Below are 12,012 nucleotides of genomic sequence, written 5' to 3' on the forward strand. Positions count from 1 at the left end.
GGGCGGGGAGCGAGGGATACGGGGAGAGGGCGAGGAGCGAGGGAGATGGGGAGAGGGCGGGGAGCGAGGGAGATGGGGAGAGGGTGGGGAGCGAGGGATATGATGAGAGGGCGGGGAGCGAGGGATATGTAGGGAAGGTGGGGAGCTGAGAGATATGGGGAGAGGGCGGGGAGCGAGGGATACGGGGAGAGGGCGGGGAGCGAGGGATACGGAGAGAGGGCGGGGAGCGAGGGATACGGGGAGAGGGCGGGGAGCGAGGGATACGGAGAGAGGTCAGGGAGCGAGGGATACGGAGAGAGGGCGGGGAGCGAGGGATATGGAGAGAGGTCGGGGAGCGAGGGATACGGGGAGAGGGCGGGGAGCGAGGGATACGGGGAGAGGGCGGGGAGTGAGGGATACGGAGAGAGGTCAGGGAGCGAGGGATACGGGGAGAGGGCGGGGAGCGAGGGATACGGAGAGAGGTCAGGGAGCGAGGGATACGGGGAGAGGGCGGGGAGCGAGGGATACGGGGAGAGGGCGGGGAGCGAGGGATACGGAGAGAGGTCAGGGAGCGAGGGATACGGGGAGAGGGCGGGGAGCGAGGGATACGGAGAGAGGTCAAGGAGCGAAGGATACGGGGAGAGGGCGGGGAGCGAGGGATATGGAGAGAGGTCAGGGAGCGAGGGATACGGGGAGAGGTCAGGGAGCGAGGGATACGGGGTGAGGGCGGGGAGCGAGGGATACGGAGAGAGGTCAGGGAGCCAGGGATACGGGGAGAGGGCAGGGAGCGAGGGATACGGAGAGAGGTCAGGGAGCGAGGGATACGGGGAGAGGTCAGGGAGCGAGGGATACGGCGTGAGGGCGGGGAGCGAGGGATACGGAGAGAGGGCAGGGAGCGAGGGATACGGAGAGAGGGCAGGGAGCGAGGAATACGGGGAGAGAGCGGGGAGTGAGGGATACAAGGAGAGGGCAGGGAGTGATGGATATGGGGAGAGGGCGGGGAGCGATGGATACAGGGAGTGGGCGGGGACTGAGGGATACAGAGAGAGGGTGGGGAGTGACGGATACGGAGAGAGGGCAGAAAGTGATGGATACGGAGAGAGGGCGGGGAGCTGAGAGATATGGGGAGGGGGCGGGGAGAGAGTGGGGGAGCGAGGGATACGGGGAGAGAGCGGGTGAGCGAGGGATACAGGGAGAGAGCAGGGAGTGATGGATATGGGGAGAGGGCGGGGAGCGAGGGATACGGGGAGAGAGTGGGGGAGCGAGGGATACGGAGAGAGGGCGGGGAGCGAGGGATATAGAGAGAGGGCGGGGGCGAGGGATACGGGGAGAGGGCAGGGAGCAAGGGATATAGAGAGAGGGCGGGGGCGAGGGAGACTGGAGAGGGCGGGGGAGCGAGGGATATAGAGAGAGGGCGGGGGCGATGGAGATGGGGAGAGGGCGGGGAGCGAGGGAGACGGGGAGAGGGCAGGGAGCGAGGGATTTGGGCAGAGGGCAGGGAGCGAGGGATATGGAGCGAGGGTGGGGAGTGAGGGATACAGGGAGAGAGCGAGGATCAAGAAATGCAGAGAGAGGGCGGGGAGTGAGGGATACGGGGAGAGTGCGGGGAGCGTGGGATCGGGAGAGAGGGCGGGGAGCGAGGGATACGGGGAGAGGGCGGGGAGCGAGGGATATGGGGAGAGGGCAGGGAGCGAGGGATATGGGGAGAGGGCAGGGAGCGAGGGATACGGGGAGAGGGCAGGGAGCGAGGGATATGGGGAGAGGGCGGGGAGCGAGGGATACGGGGAGAGGGCGGGGAGCGAGGGATATGGGGAGAGGGCGGGGAGCGAGGGATATGGGGAGAGGGCGTGGAGCGAGGGATATGGGGAGAGGGCGGGGAGCGAGGGATACGGAGAGAGGGCGGGGAGCGAGGGATACGGGGAGAGGGCGGGGAGCGAGGGATACGGGGAGAGGGCGGGGAGCGAGGGAGACGGGGAGAGGGCGGGGAGCGAGGGAGACGGGGAGAGAGTGGTGAGCGAGGGATAGGGGGAGAGGGCGGGGAGCGAGGGATACGGGGAGAGGGCGGGGAGCGAGGGATACGGGGAGAGGGCGGGGAGCGAGGGATACGGGGAGAGGGCGGGGAGCGAGGGATACGGGGAGAGGGCGGGGAGCGAGGGATACGGGGAGAGGGCGGGGAGCGAGGGATACGGGGAGAGGGCGGGGAGCGAGGGATACGGGGAGAGGGCGGGGAGCGAGGGATACGGGGAGAGGGCGGGGAGCGAGGGATACGGGGAGAGGGCGGGGAGCGAGGGATACGGGGAGAGGGCGGGGAGCGAGGGATACGGGGAGAGGGCGGGGAGCGAGGGATACGGGGAGAGGGCGGGGAGCGAGGGATACGGGGAGAGGGCGGGGAGCGAGGGATACGGGGAGAGGGCGGGGAGCGAGGGATACGGGGAGAGGGCGGGGAGCGAGGGAGACGGGGAGAGGGCGGGGAGCGAGGGATATGGGGAGAGGGCGGGGAGCGAGGGATACGGGGAGAGGGCGGGGAGCGAGGGATATGGGGAGAGGGCGGGGAGCGAGGGATACGGGGAGAGGGCGGGGAGCGAGGGATACGGGGAGAGGGCGGGGAGCGAGGGATACGGGGAGAGGGCGGGGAGCGAGGGATATGGGGAGAGGGCGGGGAGCGAGGGATATGGGGAGAGGGCGGGGAGCGAGGGATATGGGGAGAGGGCGGGGAGCGAGGGATATGGGGAGAGGGCGGGAAGCGAGGGATACGGGGAGAGGGCGGGGAGCGAGGGAGACTGGGAGAGGGCGGGGAGCGAGGGAGACGGGGAGAGGGCGGGGAGCGAGGGATATGCGATGTGAGTGGGCCAGCGTGTTTTAAGGAACGTATCAGTTGATATTCTCATCCTGAGTTGACTGTTTCCACAGGGAACCTTCCAGCAGATGTGGATTTCTAAACAGGAGTACGAAGAAGGTGGAAAACAGTGCGTGGAGAGGAAATGCCCCTAAACTGAAACGCCAAACAGAAAGGACCTCCATTAGCTGCCCATCAAACTGCCTGGAAACCAACCTTCAGCCCGCGCCCCCTTTACCCATCCCTGCTGGACCCGTCCAGGGCCTGTAGGCCTTGCCTCATTCCCCCACTCGCCTCACTCGGCCTGTCCCTGCTAGCGGGCCTGGCCTGAGCCTCCCAATTTCAAGAAAGTGGGGGAATCCAGAGACGGTCACCAAGGCCCCTTCACCCTTCCACCTCGGTAACCATCCACTGGCCTAGCGATTCAAAAGCCTGACTAAACCCCCGCCCCGGAGTCGGAACGTTTCTATCTCGAGATCTCAATCCAAGGCTCCCGGCCTAGTCAAGCAGGAGCTTTGTGTAGAAGAATGAGGGGTTGGTCGCACTTGGGAGGGAGGTTAATGCTGAGGGGGGAATCCCTGCACCTCCCTTGGGTGGGAGAATCTCGAAACCTGGGAGGGCCTCACGGTCTCGGGAGACAGGGTCAGCCATTTTGGATGCAGGGGTGAAATTTCTTCACTCAAAAGGGGCCGCGAATCTTTGGAACTCTCCACCCTGGTGGGGACCTTTGTGGTCACTCAGCCATCACGTATATTAGACACTCCGACCCATGTGGACACAGAGGGAATGAAGGGGAGGTGGGGAGCGGGGGGGGGGTAAAAGTGGGACTGAGGTGGGCCACCATCTGACTGAGTGACGAGAAGAGAATGGGCCGAATGGACGACGGGGGCGCAGTGGTTAGCACGGCTGCCTCACAGCGCCAGGGACCCGGGCTCGCTTCCTGGCTTGGGTCACTGTCTGTGTGGAGTTTGCACATTCTCCCCTGTGTCTGCGTGGGTTTCCTCCGGATGCTCCGGATTGCTCCCATGGTCCGACAGATGTGCTGGATTGGGTGCATTGGCCGTGCTAAATTGGCCCATAGTGTCCAAAGATGTGCAGGTTAGGTGGATTGGCCATGCTAAATTGGCCCATAGTGTCTAAAGATGTGCAGGTTAGGTGGATTGGCCATGCTAAATTGGCCCATAGTGTCCAAAGATGTGCAGGTTAGGTGGATTGGCCATGCTAAATTGGCCCATAGTGTCCAAAGATGTGCAGGTTAGGTGGATTGGCCATGCTAAATTGCCCCTTAGTGTCCAAAGATGTGCAGGTTAGGTGGATTGGCCATGCTAACGTGAACCTTAGTGTCTGAAGATGTGCAGATTAGTTGGATTGGCCATGCTAAATTGCCCCTTAGTGTCCAAGGATGTGTAGGTTAGGTGAACTGGCCATGCTAAATTGCCCCTTAGTGACAAGGGGACTAGCTAGGGTAAATGCATGGTGTTGTAGATGCATTCGAACGTAGCATTAGGTTACAACCATAGGGCCCAGTGTTCCCTCCAATCGCACGAGGGCACAGTGGTTAGCACTGCTACCTCACAGCGCCAGGGACCCGGGTTCGATTCCCGGCTCGGGTCACTGTCTGTGTGGAGTCTGCACGTTCTCCCCGTGTCTGCGTGGGTTTCCTCCGGGTGCTCCGGTTTCCTCCCACAGTCTGAAAGACGCGCTGGTTAGGGTGCATTGGCCGTGCTAAATTCTCCCTCAGTGTTACCCGAACAGGCGCCGGAGTGCGGCGACTAGGGGATTCTCACAGCAACTTCATTGCAGTGTTAATGTAAGCCTTACTTGTGACACTAATAAATAAACTTTAACACACATACCAAGGGCTGGGCGTGTCATTCGGGTGGCTGCACAGTTGGGTGATGGGGGTAAAGTTTTGGTGATGGGAGCGATCGTGTGGGTGAGGGGGCGGTTTGGGGAAAATCGGGCTGGGGATGGGGGCAGTTGGTCGGTTTGGGGTTGGGGAATCGGGCAGAGGGTTTGCCCTCCACAGTATTGGTTGGGCGCCCGGTTTGGGGATTATGGGGCCACAGCAATGGGCAGTTGGGGTCAGTGCCAGGGGGATGCTGCACCCGTACCCTTTTATCTCCAAGCCTCATGCTTAATGCAGGGTAAAGTTCCCTCCTAAACCTGGGCAAAGACAACGAGTTTGAACCTCTAGATGAGATGATGCAGCTCGCTTAGTGGGGTAGTGGAGGGTTTGGTTTTAATAGTAATTGTGCTATCGTAGTTTGAGTATAAATTATTGTCACTGGTGAACCAGTTTGAGTCATCCGGTTGTGTATTTGTCTCGACAAGGAGGCATGGCATTTACTGACGAGCGGTTGTGTGGACCGTGTTCGAATGCAGTGGGGCAGGTCACCTTGTGGAGTTTTGATTTAATTTCTTTACGATTGGGAACTTGGCCCCACATTCAACTCATCCTGAATGGTGAGGCCTATCCCTCACACTGGGCACTAAGGCCTGCCCCTCACACTGGGAGTTGGAGCCTGCCCCTCACACTGGGAGTTGGGGCCTGTCCCTCACACTGGGAGTTGGGGCCTAGTCCTTTCACTGGGAGTTGGGGCCTGCCCCTCACACTGGGAGTTGGGGCCTGCCCCTCACACTGGGAGTTGGGGCCTGCCCCTCACACTGGGAGTTGGGGCCTGCCCCTCACACTGGGAGTTGGGGCCTGCCCCTCACACTGGGAGTTGGGGCCTGCCCCTCACACTGGGAGTTGGGGCCTGCCCCTCACACTGGGAGTTGGGGCCTGCCCCTCACACTGGGAGTTGGGGCCTGCCCCTCACACTGGGAGTTGGGGCCTGCCCCTCACACTGGGAGTTGGGGCCTGCCCCTCACACTGGGAGTTGGGGCCTGCCCCTCACACTGGGAGTTGGGGCCTGCCCCTCACACTGGGAGTTGGGGCCTGCCCCTCACACTGGGAGTTGGGGCCTGCCCCTCACACTGGGAGTTGGGGCCTGCCCCTCACACTGGGAGTTGGGGCCTGCCCCTCACACTGGGAGTTGGGGCCTGCCCCTCACACTGGGAGTTGGGGCCTGCCCCTCACACTGGGAGTTGGGGCCTGCCCCTCACACTGGGAGTTGGGGCCTGCCCCTCACACTGGGAGTTGGGGCCTGCCCCTCACACTGGGAGTTGGGGCCTGCCCCTCACACTGGGAGTTGGGGCCTGCCCCTCACACTGGGAGTTGGGGCCTGCCCCTCACACTGGGAGTTGGGGCCTGCCCCTCACACTGGGAGTTGGGGCCTGCCCCTCACACTGGGAGTTGGGGCCTGCCCCTCACACTGGGAGTTGGGGCCTGCCCCTCACACTGGGAGTTGGGGCCTGCCCCTCACACTGGGAGTTGGGGCCTGCCCCTCACACTGGGAGTTGGGGCCTGCCCCTCACACTGGGCGTTGGGGCCTGCCCCTCACACTGGGCGTTGGGGCCTGCCCCTCACACTGGGCGTTGGGGCCTTGTCTTCACACTGGGAGTTGGGGCCTGCCCCTCACACTGGGCGTTGGGGCCTTGTCTTCACACTGGGAGTTGGGGCCTGCCCCTCACACTGGGCGTTGGGGCCTGCCCCTCACACAATGCGTTTGAGCCTGCCCCTCACACTGGGAGTTGGGGCCTGGCCCTCACACTGTAGGTTGGGGCCTGCCCCTCACACTGTAGGTTGGGGCCTGCCCCTCACATTGGGAGTTGGGGCCTGGCCCTCACACTGTAGGTTGGGGCCTGCCCCTCACACTGTAGGTTGGGGCCTGACCCTTGCACTGGGAGTTGGGGCCTAGTCCTTTCACTGAGAGTTGGGGCCTGCCCCTCACACTGAAGGTTGGGGCCTGCCCCTCACACTGTAGGTTGGGGCCTGACCCTTGCACTGGGAGTTGGGGCCTAGTCCTTTCACTGAGAGTTGGGGCTTGCCCCTCACACTGAAGGTTGGGGCCTGCCCCTCACACTGTAGGTTGGGGCCTGACCCTTGCACTGGGAGTTGGGGCCTAGTCCTTTCACTGAGAGTTGGGGCCTGCCCCTCACACTGAAGGTTGGGGCCTGCCCCTCACACTGTAGGTTGGGGCCTGACCCTTGCACTGGGAGTTGGGGCCTAGTCCTTTCACTGAGAGTTGGGGCCTGCCCCTCACACTGATTTATCACAACAAGATGTCAAATACTTATTTTGTTCAACTTATGCTTGGAGAATGATTAAATCAATTCTGATTTGATGTTTTAATGAAAGATTGGGTCAGGCGATGATTAAATCTTTTCGAGATCGTCACATCTGGTAAAAATGCCTGTTGTGTATCTCATACACTGTTCGTCAGTGACTGTATTCAGTAGACCTGAGTGGAGAGTTTCCTCTACCTTCATACCCAGAACATCACCATCCCTGCACCCTACAAAATGAATCCACGTGTTGTGAATAATTTTCATGGCTGTGTCATAATATTTTATGTTTGAGCTGTTTTTCCACTGAGGGAGGGCTGTGCGTGTGAGGGGGGACATGATGGCACAGTGGTTAGCACTGCTGCCTCATAGCACCAGGGACCCAGGTTTGATTCCTGCTTGGGTCTGTGTGGAGTTTGCACGTTCTCCCCTGTGTCTGCATGGGTTTCTTCCGGGTGATCCAGTTTCCTTTGGACATTAAGGGGCTACATTGCCCCTTAGTGTCCAAAGATGTGTAGGTTAGGTGGATTGGCCATGCTAAATTGCCCCTTAGTGTCCAAAGATGTGCGGGTTAGGTGGATTAGCCATGCTAAATTGCCCCTTAGTGTCCAAAGATGTGTAGGTTAGGTGCGGATTGGCCGTGCTAAATTGCCCCTTAGTGTCCAAAGATGTGTAGGTTAGGTGGATTGGCCATGCTAAATTGCCCCTTAGTGTCCAAAGATGTGCAGGTTAGGTGGATTGGCCATGCTAAATTGCCCCTTAGTGTCCAAAGATGTGCAGGTTAGGTGGATTGGCCATGCTAAATTGCCCCTTAGTGTCCAAAGATGTGCGGGTTAGGTGGATTAGCTATGCTAAATTGCCCCTTAGTGTCCAAAGATGTGTAGATTAGGTGCGGATTGGCCGTGCTAAATTGCCCCTTAGTGTCCAAAGATGTGCAGATTAGCTGGATTGGCCGTGCTAAATTGCCCCTTAGTGTCCAAAGATGTGTAGGTTAGGTGGATTGGCCATGCTAAATTGCCCCTTAGTGTCCAAAGATGTGCAGGTTAGGTGGATTGGCCATGCTAAATTGCCCCTTAGTGTCCAAAGATGTGCAGGTTAGGTGGATTGGCCATGCTAAATTGCCCCTTAGTGTCCAAAGATGTGCGGGTTAGGTGGATTAGCCATGCTAAATTGCCCCTTAGTGTCCAAAGATGTGTAGATTAGGTGCGGATTGGCCGTGCTAAATTGCCCCTTAGTGTCCAAAGATGTGCAGATTAGCTGGATTGGCCGTGCTAAATTGCCCCTTAGTGTCCAAAGATGTGTAGGTTAGGTGCGGATTGGCCGTGCTAAATTGCCCCTTAGTGTCCAAAGATGTGCAGATTAGCTGGATTGGCCGTGCTAAATTGCCCCTTAGTGTCCAAAGATGTGCAGATTAGGTGGATTGGCCATGCTAAATTGCCCCTTAGTGTCCAAAGATGTGTAGGTTAGGTGGATTGGCCATGCTAAATTGCCCCTTAGTGTCCAAAGATGTGTAGGTTAGGTGGATTGGCCATGCTAAATTGCCCCTTAGTGTCCAAAGATGTGTAGGTTAGGTGGATTGGCCATGCGTTGGGTAACGGGGATAGGGCAGAGGGGAGTAATATTTGTCGGAGAGTCGGTGCAGACCCGATGGGCCAAATGGCCTCATTCTGCACTGTAGGGTTCGATGGCATTGAGGGGGACCGGGGATCTCAACAGTCAATCTTGGTTGGAGCTTGTGGGAGTGAGAATAAGGAAGGAAGTCCATGAACAATTGTGCCTCGCGATCACCGGAGGTTTCCCAGCGACTGTCGTGAATTTAGGCGGACGAGGAGGATTTGGCTTTTCCCACGTTCTTGCTGATGCTCGGTCGCTCCCTCAATTCCCTTCTCCGCCATTGGCTCCCAGAGCGATCACATCATCGGCCGGTGGTGGGTGATTGGGTGGGAGGTGGTCTCTGGGCAGCATGTGAAGACTCTGCCAGATGGTGAGGAGGGTGGCGTTGAAGGCACCCACCATCTGGGTCAACCGAGCCAAGGCCTTGGCCTGCTCTTCCAGCAGCTGCTGATTGGCTCGGAGCTGGTCCTCCAATCGGCTGCAGGAGGAGGGGCCCAAAGCCTCCTGGGAGGGGCCTTGCTCCGATGACATCTGAGGGAGAGGGTCTCCAATCGCCGTTGGAAAGGAATGGATTGAGTTCAATGCATTGCGGTAAGGTGGACACTAGGCTACATCATTCCTTTCAAGTTGAGTTTGGTACCTCTCTCATGAATGAATTAAGACTGAATCACCAGAACGAACCACATTCTCCCTCACTCACCCCCGTGGGAGCGAGTCCCACATTCTCCCCCACACCCCGTGGGAGCGAGTCCCACATTCTCCCCCACTCCCCGTGGAAGCGAGTCCCACATTCTCCCCCACTCCCCGTGGGAGCAAGTCCCACATTCTCCCCACTCCCCGTGGGAGCAAGTCCCACATTCTTCCCCACTCCCCGTGGGAGCAAGTCCCACATTCTTCCCCACTCCTCGTGGGAGCGAGTCCCACATTCTCCCCCACTCCCCGTGGGAGCAAGTCCCACATTCTCCCCACTCCCCGTGGGAGCGAGTCCCAGATTCTTCCCCACTCCTCGTGGGAGCGAGTCCCACATCCTCCCCCACTCCCCGTGGGAGCGAGTCCCACATCCTCCCCCACTCCTCGTGGGAGCGAGTCCCACATCCTCCCCCACTCCCCGTGGGAGCGAGTCCCACATCCTCCCCCACTCCCCGTGGGAGCGAGTCCCACATTCTCCCCCACTCCTCATGGGAGCGAGTCCCACATTCTCCCCCACTCCCCGTGGGAGTGAGTCCCACATTCTCCCCCACTCCCCGTGGGAGCGAGTCCCACATTCTCCCCCACTCCCCCCGTGGGAGCGAGTCCCACATCCTCCCCCACTCCCCGTGGGAGCGAGTCCCACATTCTCCCCGAGTCCCCTTGGGAGCGAGTCCCACATTCTCCCCCACTCCCCCCGTGGGAGCGAGTCCCACATTCTCCCCACTCCCCATGGGAGCGAGACCCACATTCTCCCCACTCCCCCCCATGGGAGCGAGTCCCACATTCTCCCCCACTCCCCATGGGACCGAGTCCCACATTCTCCCCCACTCCCCGTGGGAGCGAATCCCACATTCTCCCCCACTCCCAGTGGGAGCGAGACCCACATTCTCCCCACTCCCTTTTTTATTTGCTGAATAAAAGACCCTGTTGAAATAGACTCTTGTTTGTTGGTGGGATTGATAGAAATTGGGTAAGAAAGCATTCAGTAGGGAATGACCGCCAATGGAAAGTTGTCTATCGGTCAACATGGGGGTAGACAAATGTGTTTGACGCACTAATCCGCATTACCCATGAGGAGGAGGTTGGCACACTCTGGCGGGTAAGTTCTCTCTCGAACCAGGGGGTGGATGGTCACAGTCTCAGGGTAGGGGGTTCCTTGCGCTCGGAGTATTGTGAATATTTGGAGCCCTCTGTCCCCACCGAGGGCCATGGAGGCCACACCTGGAGTATTGTGCCCAGTTTTGGCCCCCTTTGTGGAGGAAAGATGTAGGAGGCAGTTCAGAGGAGGTTGACTAGATTGATTCCAGAGATGAGGGGTTTGTCGGGTGAAGAGAGATTGAACAGTTTAGGCCGAAACTCTCTGGAATTTAGAAGAATGAGGGGAGATCAAATTGAGGGATACAAGATGATAAAAGGTGTGGATAAAGTAGACGGGGAGCGGATGCTTCCTCTGGTGGGACATTCTGGGACGAGAGGTCATTGTCTTGGGATAAGGGGCAGCAAATTTAAAACAGAGTTGAGGAGAAACTACTTCTCCCAAAGGTTTGTGAATCTGTGGGTGGCACAGTGGGTTAGCACTGCTGCCTCATAGCACCAGGGACCTGGGTTCAATTCCCGGCTTGGGTTCACTGTCTGTGTGGAGTCTGCACGTTCTCCCCGTGTCTGCGTGGGTTTCCTCCGGGTGCTCCGGTTTCCTCCCACAGTTCAAAGATAGAACATAGAACAGTACAGCACAGAACAGGCCCTTCGGCCCACGATGTTGTGCCGAGCTTTATCTGAAACTAAGATCAAGCTATCCCACTCCCTATCATCCTGGTGTGCTCCATGTGCCTATCCAATAACCGCTTAAATGTTCCTAAAGTGTCCGACTCCACTATCACTGCAGGCAGTCCATTCCACACCCCAACCACTCTCTGTGTAAAGAACCTACCTCTGATATCCTTCCTGTATCTCCCACCATGAACCCTATAGTTATGCCCCCTTGTAATAGCTCCATCCACCCGAGGAAATAGTCTTTGAACGTTCACTCTATCTATCCCCTTCATCATTTTATAAACCTCTATTAAGTCTCCCCTCAACCTCCTCCGCTCCAGAGAGAACAGCCCTAGCTCCCTCAACCTTTCCTCATAAGACCTACCCTCCAAACCAGGCAGCATCCTGGTAAATCTCCTCTGCACTCTTTCCAGCGCTTCCACATCCTTCTTATAGTGAGGTGACCAGAACTGCACACAATATTCCAAATGTGGTCTCACCAAGGTCCTGTACAGTTGCAGCATAACCCCACGGCTCTTAAACTCCAACCCCCTGTTAATAAAAGCTAACACACTATATGCCTTCTTCACAGCTCTATCCACTTGAGTGGCAACCTTTAGAGATCTGTGGATATGGACCCCAAGATCTCTCTGTTCCTCCACAGTCTTCAGAACCCTACCTTTGACCCTGTAATCCACATTTAAATTTGTCCTACCAAAATGAATCACCTCACATTTATCAGGGTTAAACTTCATTTGCCATTTTTCAGCCCAGCTTTGAATCCTATCTATGTCTCTTTGCAGTCTACAACAGCCCTCCACCTCATCCACTACTCCGCCAATCTTGGTGGATGTGTAGGTTAGGGGGATTGGCCATGCTAAATTGCCCTTTCTTGTCCCAAAAATGTTTAGGTTAGGTGGATTAGCCGTGCTTAAGTTGTTCCTTAGTGTCCAAAGATGTGCAGGTTAGGT

General features: G+C 58.3%; 1 protein-coding gene across 1 annotated transcript in view; it reads left to right on the forward strand.

Annotated features, from left to right (window-relative positions):
* Positions 1-4,783, forward strand: part of LOC144481743 (actin-like protein 6B) — a 37,644-nt gene extending 32,861 nt beyond the window's left edge. The window contains exon 14 of the mRNA XM_078200891.1: positions 2,890-4,783. Within this exon, the coding sequence (XP_078057017.1) occupies positions 2,890-2,970 (81 nt within the window). The 3' untranslated portion in view covers positions 2,971-4,783. The remainder of the gene's footprint in view (positions 1-2,889) is intronic.
* Positions 4,784-12,012: the final 7,229 nt, after the last annotated feature.

The sequence above is a fragment of the Mustelus asterias genome, chromosome 31, assembly GCF_964213995.1.
Source record: "Mustelus asterias chromosome 31, sMusAst1.hap1.1, whole genome shotgun sequence".
In the NCBI taxonomy this organism is placed as follows: domain Eukaryota; kingdom Metazoa; phylum Chordata; class Chondrichthyes; order Carcharhiniformes; family Triakidae; genus Mustelus; species Mustelus asterias.